The 17,667-nt window shown below is 40.2% G+C and overlaps 1 protein-coding gene and 1 long non-coding RNA gene across 10 annotated transcripts in view; one reads left to right on the plus strand and one right to left on the minus strand.

The window, feature by feature from the left end:
• GPC5 (glypican 5) overlaps positions 1-17,667 on the plus strand; it is a 1,566,851-nt gene that overhangs the window by 154,454 nt on the left and 1,394,730 nt on the right. The window contains exons 1-2 of one of the 9 annotated variants that reach the window (XM_061435204.1): positions 6,355-6,540; positions 8,362-8,828. The exons of 6 other annotated variants lie outside the window; for them this stretch is intronic. In XM_061435204.1, the coding sequence (XP_061291188.1) occupies positions 8,576-8,828 (253 nt within the window). In that variant the 5' untranslated portion in view covers positions 6,355-6,540; positions 8,362-8,575. Of the gene's footprint in view, positions 1-6,354; positions 6,541-6,590; positions 8,829-17,667 lie in introns of those variants that run through there. 2 more of the 9 variants (XM_061435211.1, XM_061435205.1) reach the window with 2 other exon arrangements.
• LOC133258524 (uncharacterized) lies at positions 9,100-17,212 on the minus strand. Its single transcript, XR_009740068.1, has 2 exons — positions 14,917-17,212; positions 9,100-10,814 (listed from the first exon to the last, which is right to left on the minus strand). It is a non-coding gene; the product is annotated as an uncharacterized LOC133258524 (long non-coding RNA).

The raw sequence follows: 17,667 nt of genomic DNA on the forward strand, positions 1-17,667 counted from the left end.
TTGATTCCTCTTTATCTTGCTTCCCTTGTCTGATGTTTAGATTTGTATAAAATGTCCCCAGTTCTCATTGTACTTAGCTTTATTTTTAATACTTCTAGTCTTTTGCACTACACACAAGCAAATGTTTTATAGAACACTGGGGGTCCTTCTTAGTAAGTCAGAGTTTATTTTATTAATATTATTCAGGGTCACTGTCAACTTTTAATTAATTATTAGCATACAAGTATAACTAACACCTTTTTTCTGTACTTGAATAGAAATATTCACCTTATCTGTTCTCATGGTATGCTAGCTCTTTTCATCCATTTGTCAATCTGGGCACCTGCATTCACTCCCAATTCTTTGTTTTATTACACTTACTTCCAAAAATCCAGAGTCATGAAAGGTATATTGGTGAAAATTAAGGCAACAGTCAACATAGTTTCATTTAGTTAGAATATTCTGGCAGGACTGAGAGAAGCTGAGAAACAATGGTCCCCACTATTTTTTGATTCCCCCATGAATCTTAATGTTCTGGGAAGAAAAATGGGTGTTGACAAACCAGGTTAACTTTAAAGACATGAGCCAAATTTTACCCAATTTAGGTTCAGTGATGCACAACTTGGTCCCTGGTTTGGAAGGCAGAGCTGTCAAGAGCTCATCTGAGAATAATGAGGTAGACTCGTGGGACAGGTTCTGGTGTGTTGGCTCACTTGGAAGTTGGTGGTGTACCACATCTGCCTGAATGTTGTTGTTGTTAAAAATTATTTATTTATTTTTTTGGCTTGGCGGGGTCTTCGTTGCTGCGTGCAGGCTTTTTCCAGTTGCAGCGTGCAGACTTCCCACTGTGGTGGCTTCTGTTGCAGAGCATAGGCTGTAGGCCCACGGGCTCAGTAGCTGTGGTGCATAGGCTTAGTTGCTCCATGGCATGTGGGGTCTTTCCGGGACAGGGATCAAACCCTTTTCCCCTCAAACTGGCAGGTGGGCTCTTAACCACTGGACCACAGGGGAAGTCCCTGAATGTTGTTTAATCTAAAGTGTTTTATATTGCACATGTATATACGAGCAACATGCCACAGTACAGATAATTTCTTATCTAGTTATTAGGACAATTCAGGGAAGATGACTACAGTTAAGAAAATGTTTTTAGGTTAATTTCTGATATCATGCATGTGTGCTAAAAAGTAATAAAGTGAATAAGAGCTATTTAGAATTTTAATTCAAAACCGTATTTGAGTCATCACCATATGAAATGCCTTTTAAGAGCTTAAAATGTAGCTGTGCTTTCAATCCTCTTTACTCTCATACTTGAATATGTAAAATTATATATTGATAATTCTTTCTAGTAGCAGTGTCAGACTAATTTCCTAATTACATATTCTACAGACATATTAAAATCAATTTATATCTGTGAACACTAGTTAAGATGTAAGTAAGACTTGGCTACAGATAATCTTCTGAATAGATAAATGTGGTGAGATGAAGTTAAAATGGTCTCTAATGACAAAGCAAGTGTTCCAATAAAAATAGCAACTTGTTTTTCCTCAAAAATCTTATCACTTATGTGTGTGTCTGTTTATATCCATATCTTTCTCTGCTTTGTCACTATATCCTGCCACGTGGTGTCATCTCTAGAAAATAGATAAAGGAAGGAAACTGATCAAAATTGTCTCAAAAATTTAAAGAAAAATGACACTATCTTCAAAGATAAATACTCTCCTCTTTTTTTAAGCTTAGAAATTTTAAATTGATAACCATAATCTAAGAAAAATAAATTTCAAAATTCTGTTTACATTTCAAATATAGTCAGAATCATTTTGTTTTCTGGGACTCATTTGACACTATGTAGCTCAAGAATGCAATAGGGAAAAAAGAGATATTTGGTTTCCAGTCTATTATGCACTGTGTACTTTAGATATGTCATTTAAACTGTCTGGGCTGTAGCTTCCAAGCTGTAAAATAAGATGGTATTTAACTTTAACATACTTTGTAATTTTAACAGGTAGAAGTAGCCAGTAGCAGCTACCTCAGGCAGTAGTAAGCGTCAGAATCAGGTGACATATTAACAGACAGAGAGAGGACATAGATGGTTTCCTGGAACTTGATACCATCAGGGTCAGCAATAGGGCCTATAACTCAAGTATTGATATTAAAAGTCTGTTCAACCAGGAAAAAATATGCTGTCAGAAGATAGTTTGTCTCTCAGAAATCATACCTAAAATATTAGAAAGCCATAGAGGTGCATTAGTAAGAGGAAGGATGTCATATGGGCGTGCCTACCATGTATCAACCAGTGATGTTATTTTTCTTCTCAACTGCCCTGAGAATAAAAGGGTTTCCCCCCAACTTAAGTACATTATCTGAATCATGAAGGTTAAGAAACTGGCCTAATATCAAAATTAGGATAAATTAGGATCTGGACTCTGGCTGTCTTCTAATACACAGCTGGCTAGTTATGACAGTGACCACCAAATCTAGCTGGACCTTAGGTTTCCTGGGTGCAGTTTAAAAGTACAGATTGCTAGACATCATTCCAGACTACTGGAATCAAAACTCTGGGCACGAGGCCACGAATCTGTTTTGTTAGAGAGCTCTTGAAAGAACTTTGCTGACAGCTTGGTTTGAGAAAGATAGAGGTCTCAAGTCCATACAGAAGGGAAAGAGGACTGAGGAACAGAAGTAATATGTACTGCAAAATCTGACATATGTAATTATTGAAACAGTTTTCGACCACCACTTCTGAAGTTTTACTTCTATGACATACTAATTCTACCCATCTCAAACCCTATAATCCTTCTTTCTCCAACCATTTTACTACATAGAATTTGTTGGTAAGTATTTAAATACCAAAATTAAAAAAAATCTGTTTTATTATCTTCCTTTCTGGTAAGAAAGACTCAAATTATAGTATAATATAGTTACATTTCTAACTATACTCATTGAAATAAATGAAATATAAACCCTACATAAATCAGATTGTGTTTGTTCCAAGACTTTGAACATTATTGCTAATTGACACTTTGAAAAGTCTTGTCCATTTAAAGATAGGATACATTGAAAATGCATTTTTAGAAGAGCTGTTGCAACTGGAAAATAGGGATGTTGAAACTAACAGACCTTTACAAAGAAATACTTACCCTTTAGGTAGCATATATCTTTTTTCCTAAGGAGAAAACAGCATTTTATGTCCATGTTAAAATTATACCCATTGGCAGAAAAGTTCTATTGACCATCTATATGATGCTTAATGTAACAACCTACAGGCTTTTTATTACCCTCTATATGTTAATTATTAGTCATTCCTTTGAGTTCAGTTCAGTTCAGTTCAGTCGCTCCATCATGTTTGACTCTTTGTGACCCCATGAACCACAGCACGCCAGGCCTCCCTGTACATCTCCAACTCCCAGAGTTTACCCAAACTCATGTCCATTGAGTTGGTGATGCCATCCAAACATCTCATCCTCTGTCGTCCCCTTCTCCTCCTGCCCTCAATCTTTCCCAGCATTAGGGTCTTTTCAAATGAGTCAGTTCTTCTCATCAGGTGGCCAAACTATTGGAGTTTCAGCTTCAACATCAGTCCTTCCAATGAACACCCAGGACTGATCTCCTTTAGGATGGACTGATTGGATCTCCTTGCAGTCCAAGGGACTCTTCAGAGTCTTCTCCAACACCACAGTTCAAAAGCATCAATTCTTCGGCACTCAGCTTTCTTTATAGTCCAACTCTCACATCCATACATGACTACTGGAAAAATCATAGCCTTGACTAGATGGACCTTTGTTGGCAAAGTAATGTCTCTGCTTTTTAATATGCTGTCTAAGTGGGTCATAACTTTCCTCCCAAGGAGTAAGCATCTTTTAATTTCATGGCTGCAATCATCATCTGCAGTTATTTTGGAGCCCCCCAAAATAAAGTCTGACACTGTTTCCACTGTTTCTCCATCTATTTGTCATGAAGTGATGGGACCAGCCAGATGCCATGATCTTAGTTTTCTGAATGTTGAGCATTAAGCCAACTTTTTCACTCTTCTCTTTCACCTTCATCAATAGGCTCTTTAGTTCTTCACTTTTTGCCATAAGGATGGTGTCATCTGCATATCTCAGGTTATTGATATTTCTCCTGGTGATCTTGATTCCAGCTTGTGCTTCTTCCAGCCCAGTGTTTCTCATGATGTACTCTGCATATAAGTTAAATAAGCAGGGTGACAATATACAGCCTTGATGTACTCCTTTTCCTGTTTGGAACCAGTCTGTTGTTCATGTCTAGTTCTAACTGTTGCTTCCTGACCTGCATATAGGTTTCTCAAGAGGCAGGTCAGGTGGTCTGCTATTCCCATCTCTTGAAGAATTTTCCACAGTTTATTGGGATCCACACAGGCAAAGGCTCTGGCATAGTCAGTAAAGCAGAAATAGATGTTTTTCTGGAACTCTCTTGTTTTTTCGATGATCCAGAGGATGTTGGCAATTTGATCTCTGGTTCCTCTGCCTTTTCTAAAACCAGCTTGAACATCTGGAATTTCACGGTTCACGTTCTGCTGGAGCCTGGCTTGAGAATTTTGAGCATTACTTTACTAGCATGTGAGATGAGTGCAATTGTGCAGTAGTTTGAACATTCTTTGGCATTGCCTTTCTTTTGGATTGGAATGAAAACTGACCTTTTCCAGTCCTGTGGCCACTGCTGTCATTCCTTTAGAAGATTTTTTTTCCCCCTAGTTTTGATGAAGTAGAAAATGTTTGAGCCAATTTTGGTGGCTACAAAATGAGAAAGCAGTGACTTTTTCCATTAGTAATATTTTGAGTAATGGGGCTATTTTCTTTAAGAGCATGCTTATACGTGGCTATTCATTTAAAAAACTTTTTTTGTTTTATATCCATTATGATTTTCCTACTTTCTAGTTGCCACATTACTTTCAGTGTCAAAACAGAATCCTAAGAGAATAAAAGGAATAACAAAACTGCAGCAATTAAGTAAGATTATTTAAATGGCAACAATCAAGTAATTTACAGTATAAAACCAATAATATAAAAATATCAATGATGAGCTAAGTAGGAATGCCCTGACTTTTGACAGTCAAAACTAACGTAGGCAAAGCCAGAGGCTAAGAATAAATAGGGAAAAGTGAAAGAACTGTAATGAATTAAAGCTATATTAAAATAAGCAAAGTGGGAAGGAAAATGCTCATGTATCAGTCAGGTTCCCAGCAGGTAACAACATGGAGGGTTGGGCTTTTTGAGTATACTTCTCAGTTCACAAAGGTGGCTGCTAATTAAAGGAACCACAGGGGTTGTGAAGGCGCTTGGGTTAGCAACATCTGAAAGACATCACGCCTATAGGTGTTAGTAGATCCTGCTGAGATGTAGAGTAGGGGAGGGGGCCCCTTCTGTCTGAAACTGTGGTCCTAAAGGTACATAGTCCAGTCAGAATAGCACAGAAGAGAAAGGAAGCAGAAATTTCCTGTCAGTGCATCTCACTGGACACACTCAACTGAAAGGCACCAACTAAGACAAAGTTCTAGATGGTTTGAATTTACGTGTAACTTTTTTTTTTCAGTTTTGTTTTTATTTGCCTACCTTCAGCTCAGTTCAGATGTACTGCCTGAATAATCCAGACATATATTGTCCCCCACCACCACTCTTTGCCATGTGTGGGTGCTAAGTCCCTTCAGTCGTGTCCAACTCTTTGTGACCCTATGGACTGTAGCCTGTCAGGCTCCTCTGCCCATGGGGATTCTTCAGGCAAGGATACTGGAGTGGGTTGTTGTGCCCTGCTCCAGGGGATCTTCCCAATCCAGGGATCAAACCCGTGTCTCTTAAGTCTCCAGAATTGGCAGGTGGGTTCTTTACCACTAGTGCCTCCTGGAAAGCCCCACTCTTTCCCACTGGTTTTTTAAATAAAATCTTTGCTTCTAAAACTGAAACGCTAAAGCATTAAAATACAGAAAACTCTTTAGCCCACTTCACAAAAGCATCAACAGATGATGTATCCCTTTTGTAACTATTTAAAGACAAACTGAGTTAACACAGACACCAGTTGTACATAGACACAGAGATGCTTAACTGCAAGAACTCAAAAAACTCTATTCAGTGTTGTACTGACAAACCATTGAAGACACGAAGTCCCAAACATGGCTAAATATGGGTCTCAGGATGGGTCAGGATAGAGAGACCAGCTGCACCTCACAACGCGGCAACTTGGATTGGGTAGGGTGAAGGGATTTGGAGACACTGGTTTGTAATAGGGGCAGTATGCAGCCCTTGGCATGTGGCCTTTGCAGGGCACCATTATGTAGCAACTCATTACCAAGCAATGGTTACCAGGGTTAGAGTAGCCGTTAGAGGTCCTGCTTAACCATTGGTGGGAGTCACAGTGGGCCCCACCCCTAAGCTAGCAGCTGTCATCAAGCCGCCGTTAGAGATCCTGTTTAGCCATTGGTTGGCGCTGCAGTTGGCCCCTCCCCCAAGCGTGCAACTGTCAGTGAGCAACCGTTAGCCGACCCATCTCACCCAACGGTCCCCAGAGTGGTGGTCAGTCATCGCTGGTGGCCATCAGGTGGAGAGTGAGGTAAGAAGTGGGTTCAGACATTTTTATGGGGCTCTCCAGCTCATCTGGCCTCCGACTGGCAGGTGAGCTGGGAAACGCGGGGAACAGGCTGTGGGCTGTGTCCTGCAGGGCTCCAGAGCCCTCACCAAGGCCATGCACTGGCGGGACCCAGCCCTTGAGGTGGTGGTGAACCTATTTCTCTTCTCTGCCTCTGCGACCTAAAGGCTGCAGCCGTCTGCAGTGGGACGGGGTCTGTGGGGGTCTGTCCTCACTTGGGTGTCCTGAGGAGCCTGAGAGCCAGCTGGTTCCTGGATGCCTGCCTCCCTCAGCGGTGACAGCCCGTCAGGGTCTGGGGATTTGGGTTTGAGGGAGCCACCAGCTCAAAGAAGCCACACCTCTTCCGAGTCAGAACTGGGACCTCAGAGGATGAGACTTGTGCCTTGGCACCTGGCCCTTTCTTGTCAGGACAGAGAATGACATTCTTTTGGTAGAGATTTATAGGAGCATTCTTACCTGTCCTCAAGAACACAGGCTCTGACATCATGAAGTTTGCAAGACTCACCCCACCTCTCCCTCACCTTTCCTTTGTACAAAAGGGCTTTGTGAGAATGTTTGGGGAGTTGGAGGTTTTTAAGGCAGAAGCCACCCGTCTCCTTGCAGGGACCTATAGTAAACCTTTCTCTGCTCCACACTCTCATGTTTTGGTGTTATTTGGCCTCACTGAACATCAAAACTGACTTGAGTTTTTGGTAACAGTTTTATGTTAACTGTGATGCATGAAACTGACTCTTATGTGGTTAGTGTGTTACCGGGCCCAAGGTCTTCCTGCTCACTGCATGACAGGTCAATAAACTGGGAGACGAGTTGGTGGAGCAAGGAATGATGACTTTAATTGGAAGGCTAGCAGATTGAGGAGATGGCAGACTAGCTTCTCTGAGAACCATCTCTTCTCTGTCAGGATTCAGGGTCCTTTTGTATTCAATTGGGAGGAGGAAGGGGCTTTCAGTGGTACCAACAAATGACAGAGCAGGACTGTTAACTGGTTGCTGATTGACAGTTGCTCATTTGGTGGGGAGGAGAAGCCCAATAGGGTGTGGGATCAACTGGCTGAGTAGGACTGTTATAGCTAGCGTCTATCTCAGTGGAGCCAGGGAGAAAAAGGCCCCTCATGCCTTGGGTCACATCTGGGACCACTGCTACAGGGGGTGGTGGGGAGACACAGAAGGTACAGATCTGTACCCCAGAGGGCTTTATTTGTGTTGGGAGCTCACGCTGTGATCTGCCTTTGTGCAGTTTTCTTCATCATGGCCATTAGGAGCTGGGAGGGCAGCTGGCTTTCTGGTTGGACCTGAGAGTTATAGTTCCACTGTGCTGAGTAGCCTCCTTGTTTGCCTTGGTGTGCTCCATGTAGCCCCTGTGACCCTAGATTGTAGGATGGCCTGCCTGAGCCATAGCTGTTCCTCCGCTCTGGCCTCCACTCTCACTGTGGTTGGATTTGCTCTTCTAGCTGTAGCTGTGGTCTCATCTGCACCTCCAGGAACTGTAGGAGGCTGAATAGGGAAGTAGCTGCCTCCTCCTTAATGGCAACCTGTCTGATTGGCCTGAAGGACCATAGTTGCTACGATGGCTCTGGTTGCAGGACTGTGCTGGCCTTGGTAGGACTGGTGGCCTGAGCTGTGGGGAGGGCTTCTACTCACTCCCAGACAGCTGTTTCTGGTGTGTTTTGGGGGTGATGGTGAGTTGTAGTTGTCAGCTTGGTAGTAAGAACTGTAGCCAGAAGAGTAGGAACTATAGCCACAAGAGTCACCACCGGAATTGTCAGAATGCACTCTGTTCCTATAGAATTGACTACAGCAGCAGTCATTGAGTTGCCTCAAAAAAATGTGTCCAGTGGGAATTTTTATGAACAATGATCACCATATAATGGCAGAGCATCCTTCCATTTATCCAACACAAGAGGACTCGGAGGCACTCCAGAACATGGCGTCCCACAGGGAGTGGACTCTCAAAGTCATGTCCCACTGGATCGCTGAGCAGAAGGAAGGCAGTGGCAATCATGCTGATTCTGAGAACGTGGATGTTCCTAAGAAGGATGGAGACAAAAGAAGTGGCCAGGGAGCAGAAAACAAAGCACATGACTAGAACCCTGAGGGGAGTGATATGTGTTGGCCTCTTGACAAAGGGCCTGCTCTTCAGGGGGGACTTGGACCTGCAGCTGATGCTATTGTGTAAGGAACCACCTATGACTGCCCTACTGGACAGGGTGGCTGACAGCCTGGCTATCCACTCACTGCTGTTACAGATGACAAGTATGAAACACATGTAATTCTTAATATCATTTTGCAGCTTCACAGTTGATTGCATACAGTTTTAGCCTCTAATCCATTTGATTTTTTTTCTTTTGCATGTGAAAAGACAGACTTTATAGATTTTCCTCCTTTTCTTGTATTTGAATTTTTGCATAGATTCTCTATTCCATTCGCTCCCCATTCCTGATTCATTTTGGTATGGGGTCTCTGTTGGGGATTTTCTCCCTGGGACTTGGAAGCAACGAACCTGAAAGGACACTTGGACAGTCTCTTGCAAGGACTGACAAGTTTATTTCTGCAGTCAAGCTTTTTTATAGAAGCAGGAACAAAGAGCTTAAAGTATGCGGCCAGCAGAGCGCATACGGAGTTAACACATAATCAGTAGAAACATTTCAAGGACAGTGCGCTCTAAATGACCAGTGGGCTTCTCCCACAACCCGCTCTCACAAGTAACATCCCTATTTATTATTAACTCTTGGAGCCGAGCATAACCAAAGGCAGGAGATGTCTTTCTGTCTGTAGTGCAAAGCCGAGTACTTCTGGCCCTTCGCCATTTTCCCAAGGACTTTCTCCTTTTACGGCTATTTTGTACTACGCTTTCCAACATATCCTCCTTTTGTTTTTAAATTAAGCACGGCAGCTGCTAGTTGGACTGCATTGTGGGAGGCACGGAGTCTTGAGTAGAGACTTCTGTATCCCATAATCAAGGACAAAAAGAGCAGGGTGATTAATACATATATAAAAATATTGCTTCCTGAAAGCCAAGCTCTAGGGTCTAGAGACGATAGGGTTTTGGTTAAAGTATCATTGAATTGAGTGCTATACAATTCTCTAGGTACCCTAACTTGAAAATTAGCACTTGTTGTTTCAACAAATTGATGCCTAAACTTGGGTTACTTGTGAGATCCTGCAAATGCGCCTTAACCTTATTCCAAGGATATTCAGTGCTATTATAGGGCATGTTAGTCAGACAAAAAGAAGTAAAATTCCAGTGACAGCATATAGGTGTTCGGAAAGCCAGTTGCTGCATTTGATCTCCTAAGTAGATAACCACAATTTGTAACTCATTAATTCGTGTTTGTAATTGCTGATCTATTTGAGCTTGTCGAGTCCACAGATCATGAGAGTCTTTGTGTCAAGCAGTGATAAAATCATGATTTTGTATAGAATTATGTAAAGCCATACCAGACAAAGTTCCTACAGTCACAATGGAGATAAGGCTTAAGATGCCTGCAATAATCTACCCAATGATGCGCTTAGATCGCCTAAGCCTAGTTTTCAACAATACAGAAAGAAATATAGAATCACTCCAAGGCTCAATTAAGTTTATGGGAAGCCATAACTCAGATCTTTGTTTAACTAGTGCAATGCTAGCATTGTGATATGAAATGGTGTGATTAAGGCAGGTATACAATGCACATGCAGTACAATTAACAATCTTGGTTGATAAGTCAATATCAAAATGCCCTACAATAAACAAGTACGGAAGGTGAACACATGATTGAATATAGCCAGTACTATTGTATAGGAAGGTATAATTAGAAGGATGAAACACACCCACAGTTCCATAAACACTAGCGAAGTGCTCTAAGGCTGCTGGAATTTTCCAAATGTGCCATTGCTCTGGCGCCACAATGGGGACGACAATCCTGGGTCATGGGGGTGATAAGCCCCCGTTATAACAATTCAGCAATATGTCCTTATCAGTCCAGAAACTTGTCTTAGATTTATGAAAGCCTCCAATGCTTGATCTGTTAAACCAGGAGCAGTTATGATGTTGCTCTTGCTCTTCAGTGTCTGCTCAGCCTGACGAGTCATGTTTTTTCACTTGAGCCCATGTCGGGTAAGGATTCAGATGATGGCGTTTCCTCATTGGCTCCTCCAGGGTCATTGATGAGACCCTTCGCGTCAACTTCATCACTTCCCGAGGGAGTCTGGTCTTGGGGTCCTTCTTGGTAGTGGACATGGTGAAGATTTCCTCTCCATCTGCAAGGACAAGACCATAACCCTTGCCTAGGAATTGTAAGATTCCTGGCAGTCACTGATTAAATTGCTTATACCATATTGGTGTATTGATTTCTAATTTGCCGTTTTTGTCTTCTGTAAAATGTCTATCTGCATGAGTGTCAGAATTATTTTTTGTTAAGTTTAGTTAAATATAATAGTAATTGAGAGTTCATGGGATAAGAAGTGTATCTCCTCTTCCATATTCCCCCTTTCTGTTTTAATAAATGAGTTTCAGGATGCGATGGGCTCTTTCAATAATAGCTTGACCCTGAGGATTATAGGGTATTCCTGTAATGTGTGTTATGTTCCATTCTGATAAAAATGAATGAAACGAATGCGAGGTGAATGCAGGTCCATTGTCTGTTTTCAAGATAGAAGAAATCCCCATAACGGGGAAGGTGAGTAAGAGTGTGGAAGTGGTGTGTTTGTTGGATTCTGAAGAGACAGGTACTGCCCAGATAAAGCCTGAAAATGTATCAAGTGAGACAAAAAGCAAAGAAAACTTTCTTAAGGAGCAGTGAGTGAAATCAGATTGCTAAAGGGAATTAGGTTGTTGCCCCCGGGGATTAACTCCTGAAATTGTAGTTCATAAGTGCACAGAGGGGCACAAACATTACAGGTTTTAATAATATGTCATGTTTCAGTGAGAGGAATATGGTATTTAGAGTGCAGTCTGTTAGCATTGGTATGAAGATTAGCATGTTCGTCACTGGCAGATGTAAAAATGGGAGCTATGAGCCTATCAACAGCATCATTTCCTGCGGCCAGAGGGCCAGGTAAACCTGAATGAGCACGTATATGTACAATAAAGAAAGGCTCTGTACGTGAGCGAATTAAAGCTTGAGTCTGTGAAAAGAGAGTATATAATTCTTCATCTAGGTTGTATAAATAGGTGGTAACAAAATCAGGAAAAAGGGGAGCAAGGTATTTGGAATCAGTATATACATTGAAGGATAATGGATGAAGCGACAAAAGAGCATATAAAGCATACAGTTCAACTCTTTGTACTGAAGAATAGGTAGTGGGTAATTTCTCTTTGATATCAGGGCTGACTATCCCTGCTATGCCTTTCTTGTTGCCATCAATGAAATAGGTGGGTGCATTGATAATAGGCTGGGATGCAATGATATTAGTTACAATGAATTTAGTACATTGTAGAAAGTCCCACAATTTTCCTTTTGGCAGATGAAATGAGATAAATTCTGAAAATCACTTAATGCCATTTGCATGGTCAGGTTATACTGTAAGGCAATTTGCAATTCCTGTTTTGTCAAGGGAACATGTATTGCATATGGATCAAATCCAGTCAAAGTTTGTACATGGCTTCTTCCTGACACAATTAAGTGCCCTATTTTCTCAATATATGATACAATTTTTTTAGACTGTTTAGTGTGTAAACATACCCATTCTATTGGGCTATGCTGAGCTATAATTGCAGCGGGCGAATGTTCAGTAGGGAATATATATAAAGAAACTGGTTGATCATAATCTAGCCAAGTTGAAAAAGATTGTTGAATGCGTTTCTCCACTAAGGCCAGTTCTTCTTTGGCCTCTTTTGTTAGCTGCCTAGGGCTATTAGGGTCGGGGGATCCCTCTAAAATTTTAAATAGATTTTGTAAGGCATAGGTGGGGATGCCAACAGATGGCCATAGCCAATTAATATCTCCTAGCAATTTTTGAAAATCATTCAGCGTGCGTAGAGATTGCACAGAAATTTGAGTTTTTTGAGGTTTGATTTTAGATTCTTCCATAACATGTCCTAAATAATTAAAGGGTGCTTTCCATTGAATTTTATCTGGTGCTACAAGCAGGCCATAATTTTGAAGAGTAATAGTAACTTCATTATATAACTCTTGTAAACAGAGTTCAGATTCCATAGAGAGAAGTATATCATCCATATAATGAATTATAAACGCAGTAGGATACTTGTCTCTAATGGGTTGTAATAAAACAGATATGAGTTATTGGCAAATGGTAGGGGAGTTCATCATTCCCTGAGGTAGCACCTTCCATTGGAATCTTTTAACAGGAGCCATGTGATTTATAGAAGGAACTGAAAAGGCAAAACGTTTTCTATCTTTAGGGTGCAATGGTATAGTAAAAAAGCAGTCTTGTAAGTCAATAGCTACAGACCATCCTTTTGGTACCATAGAAGGGGAGGGCAATCCGGGTTGTAAGGGCCCCATAGGTGACATGGTATTATTAACATTTCTTAAATCTATCAACATTCACCATTTTCCTGACTTCTTTTTTATTACAAAAACAAGGGAATTCCATGGGGAAAATGAAGGTTCTATATGAACTTTTTGTAATTGTTCATTAACTAATTGCGTAAGAGCTGCCAATTTTTCTTTAGTTAGGGGCCATTGAGGTGTCCATACTGGGGTATCAGATTCCCAATCGAGGGGCAGCGGTGTTAACTCAATGGCCCCCATTAAAAAGGTTCATTTAAAGAAATGGTGGCTTTCATTTGTTCAAGAAAATCCTGTCCCCATAAATTGATAGGGATATTAGTAATATATGGTTTAAGATAAGCTACAATCTGATCAGGGCCTGGAGGATGGCTCCTTTATCAGTTTCCCTGTTGTTTTTGCTGTGCATGGGGGTTCAAAGTGTTTCTATCCTTATCAAATTTAGAATTACACTCATTCAGCCAATGAAACCCCCTTTTATATCTTGGACATACTCCTGGGGGTCTCTTCTTATTAGAAGTAATATTATTTTTTCCGGCCTGTGTTGGCATGTGACATTGTTTTTTCATATGGCCGGGCTTCCCACAGTTAAAACATTTGGTATTAGCAGCCTTTTGTACATTAAAGGTTTCCAATGCTGCCAATTTTGCTCTATGGGACATAGACCTGATGTCCCTATATGCTTTCAAATATTTCATAAGAGAGCCAGTCTCTCGAATAGGTCTGAGCACAGATCGACATTCCTCATTAGCATTTTCAAAGCAAGTTGTTTTAAAATAATATTTTGTAAAGTCACCTCCTTAATAGATTTCTCAATTGCATCCTTTAATTTTCCTATCAATTGAGAATATTCCTCTTCATGTCCTTGAATAATCTTAACAAATGAACCATCAGAGTTAGTGCTATCAACCTTTGCTTATGCCCTGCAGGCAGTTTCTTTAATGAAATGTAACATCTGAGGGGTAATATTAGCTAATTGCACAATCATATCAGCCATGGCTCTTGTTCCAGTCAGTATATCATAGGTTAAATTGGCAGGGTTACCATGAGATTTCTGGTCAATCATCAGCTGTCGGGCCTCATCATTAACCCACATTTGCCACTGCAGTAATTGTTGAGGATTTAAAACCATCTTTGCTACTTGGAAAAAATCATATGGCATCCAATGGTCAGCCCTTCCTCTGAGAAATTCTATACAGTAAGGAGAAGTAGGTCCATACAGAGTACATGCTTTCTTAAAGCTAGACAACATGCCAAAATCTAGATTAGCCCAAGTATTTTGGTCTTGGACAGGTTGATTAAATTGCATTGGGAAAGTGAAAGTGCAAGCAGGCATCTCCCGAGGAGGAGTGAAATGATTAGTATGAGCAAAGTTAGCAATTGCTGTTACAGGCAGAGCAGAAGGAAAAACCTCAGATTTGGGCTGTCCATTGAATGAAATGACTTCCGTTCTAAATGGCTTCAGTTTCAACATATCCTGTGTATATATATGTCTCTAAGTTGTTTTTTTAAGGATTGTGTCTGATTGAGCATAACATTCTTATATTTCAAAGCACCTTGCATATTTTGTTCCTTAAGCTCATATTCATGTAAAGATCGAATAGTTTTTACTTCCAAATCAATATTATGCCCTTCAATTTGTTCTGTGATAGCCCGTATGAGTGACCATGTAACCCTTGCCGATATGCTCGCAAAATATTATTTTTAACCCTTTTCCATACATTAAGATCAAGCGTCCCCTCCTCTGGGAACCATGGATTATGTTCCACTAGTATATGATAGCAGTCATTCAACTGATCTTTTGAAACATTAACACCGTTTTGTTTCAAAAAATGATGCATTATAGAAATGAAAGGAATTTTACTGCTATGTTGTCCCATCCTGCTTACCTCTTTCTGCAGGGGCTCATCGCTTTGTTCAGTCTTTCTCTCAAGTTCCTGTTCGGGCGCCACTTGTTGGGGATTTTTCTCCCCGGGACTTGGAAGCGACGAACCTGAAAGAAGGACACTTGGACAGTCTCTTGCAAGGACTGACAAGTTTATTTCTGCAGTCAAGCTTTTTTATAGAAGCAGGAACAAAGAGCTTAAAGTATGTGGCCAGCAGAGCGCATACGGAATTAACACATAATCAGTAGAAACATTTCAAGGACAGCGCACTCTAAATGAGTCATGGGTTTCTCCCACAACCCGCTCTCACAAGTAACATCCCTATTTATTATTAACTCTTGGCGCCAAGCATAACCAAAGGCAGGAGATGTCTTTCTGTCCGTAGTGCAAAGCCGAGTACTTCTGGCCCTTCGCCATTTTCCCAAGGACTTTCTCCTTTTATGGCTATTTTGCACTACACTTCCCAACAGTCTCTACTGCACAGGCTTATGTTTTCCCTAAAATAGTTTGAGAAGATTGTTGGGTCTTCCTATCTCTCGGCACTAGATGGATTCTCCTGATGTAAACCGACTGAAGGGCTGGGTGATGTGGGTTTCACTTTAGCCAATTAGCTGTCGCTTGAAGGTTGTGGAAGTAGTTAAATCCTTGGGAAATAAAACTTGAGAGGTAGGGTTTATTTTCTCCGTATTTTTGTTGAAATAGTGCCAATGAATCTGAGCACAGCCAACTAAAAAGGATATACTACCCTAGAAGAGAGAACTATTAAATTATAAATTGTCTTTCCACCACTCCTCCACCCCACAGGCTCAGGAATACCTTGGCCACTTTGGAAAAAAGTTCCCTTGAAGAAAAGTTCCATGTTCCTGTGGACTTTCTCTTTGATGAGCTACTGTTACATCTTTCTACTGTTGTTGAATGCATCCCTATGCAAGGAACTCCGCATTTATTATTCCTTCTCTCCCTCTCTATGCCAGAAAATCATAGGATTATCTTGGTATGTGCATAGCACCTACAAATAGAAGTGAATTTGATAAAGGTAGCTAGAAAATATGTTCTATATCAAATATCATGTGGTAAGTTGCTTCAGTCGTGTCTGACTCTGCATGACCCCATGGACTGTAGCATGTAAGGCTCCTCTGTTCATGGGTTTCTCCAGGCAAGAATACTGGAGTGGGTTGCCATACCCTCCTCCAGGGTATCTTACCGACCCAGGGATCGAACCCACATCTCTTCTGTCTCCTGCATTGGCAGGCAGGTTCTTACCATTAGCACCACCTGGGAAGCAGATAATGCTGTCTCTTACATTGGAAAGGCAACAGTGATACCCACTAATACATCCAAAAATGCTATTGGATGTATTAGTATAATAAGGCAAGCAAAAGAAACAAAGAGTATATCATTGGAAAGGAACAAAGATGTTAATTTCATCAATATTTTGATTTTAAAAAATTCCATAATTATTTACATACTTGAAGTAGTAAAATTATTAAGTGAAGTTTACTGAAGTCATGGACATAGGTCAAGATTAAAACACCGTTTCAATGTACTAACAGTAAACTAAAACTTACCAGCAATATAAATTAAAAATGAAGTAAAAATAAAACAAAATTCAAAATAGATTCCATTCACAGTAGAACCAACAATATCGGATACTTATGACTGACAAAACAGCTCCAAATGATAGAAATACTATTGAGAAAAGACTGATTTATAAGCTCAAAGCAATATGAATAAAAATTGTGTTAGTTTTTTTTTTCTGGTAGAAACTGAAATGCTGATTTTAAATTTTATATGTAACAGTACTCTTGAAGGAGGAGGTGAGATGGCTTATGCTTTCTGAAATCAAGACTTTCTAATAAAGTTTGCAAGCTTGATGTGCTGCAGTCCCTGGGGTCACAAAGAGTCGGGCATGACTTAGCATCTGAACAACAACAACAGTCCATAATATAGGGTTCACAAAGTATAGAAACATTCACAAATATATGAAAATTTAAGATTATTTCATTAGAAGAAATATTAATAAATATTGCTGATTCAGTTGGACAATCCAAAGGGGAAAAATGAACTGTGACCCCTAATACCATTTACACAAAAATATCAATTTTGTGTGAAATGTTGACTTAAAGGAAAAATACTTTGAAAATTTTCATTGGAATAAGGAAAAATTTCTTAAGCAAGACATAAAAATCATTAACCATATTATTTGAGAAGACTGAAAATGTGGGCTACATTAAAACTGAAAACGACATAGAGAATGGAAGGTAAATTAGAGTTGGAAGATATTTGTAACACATATATTTAAAAATTGTAAAAACAAACAAACAAACAAAAAAAACCCTTGAGTAGTCACTTTACAAAGCAGAATATCCAAAAGGCCAATAAGAAAGTTATTCAACCTCAGTTAGTAGCAGAGAAATGTAAAACAGTGGCTCAAATGTTATAAAAGACTGACAGTACTAAACGCTGGTAAAGATGGTGAACTCTCATGCACTACTAGAGAGAAAGAAAATGAGCACAGTCATTTTGGAAACTGTTTACTAATATAGTACACATGCATATTCTAACCCAGCAATTCTACTTCTGAGTGTATACCCAACTTATGCATATGCATGAAAACCAGCAGGCTATAGAGAAATGTTCATAACAACATTATTATAATAGTAAAATAATAGACTACTCATATGTCCATCAATACTAAAATGAATGACTAGTTTGTAGTCTACTCATTCAGTGAAATATTATGCAGCAGTGACT

The sequence above is a fragment of the Bos javanicus genome, chromosome 12 (genome assembly GCF_032452875.1).
Source record: "Bos javanicus breed banteng chromosome 12, ARS-OSU_banteng_1.0, whole genome shotgun sequence".
Taxonomy (NCBI): domain Eukaryota; kingdom Metazoa; phylum Chordata; class Mammalia; order Artiodactyla; family Bovidae; genus Bos; species Bos javanicus.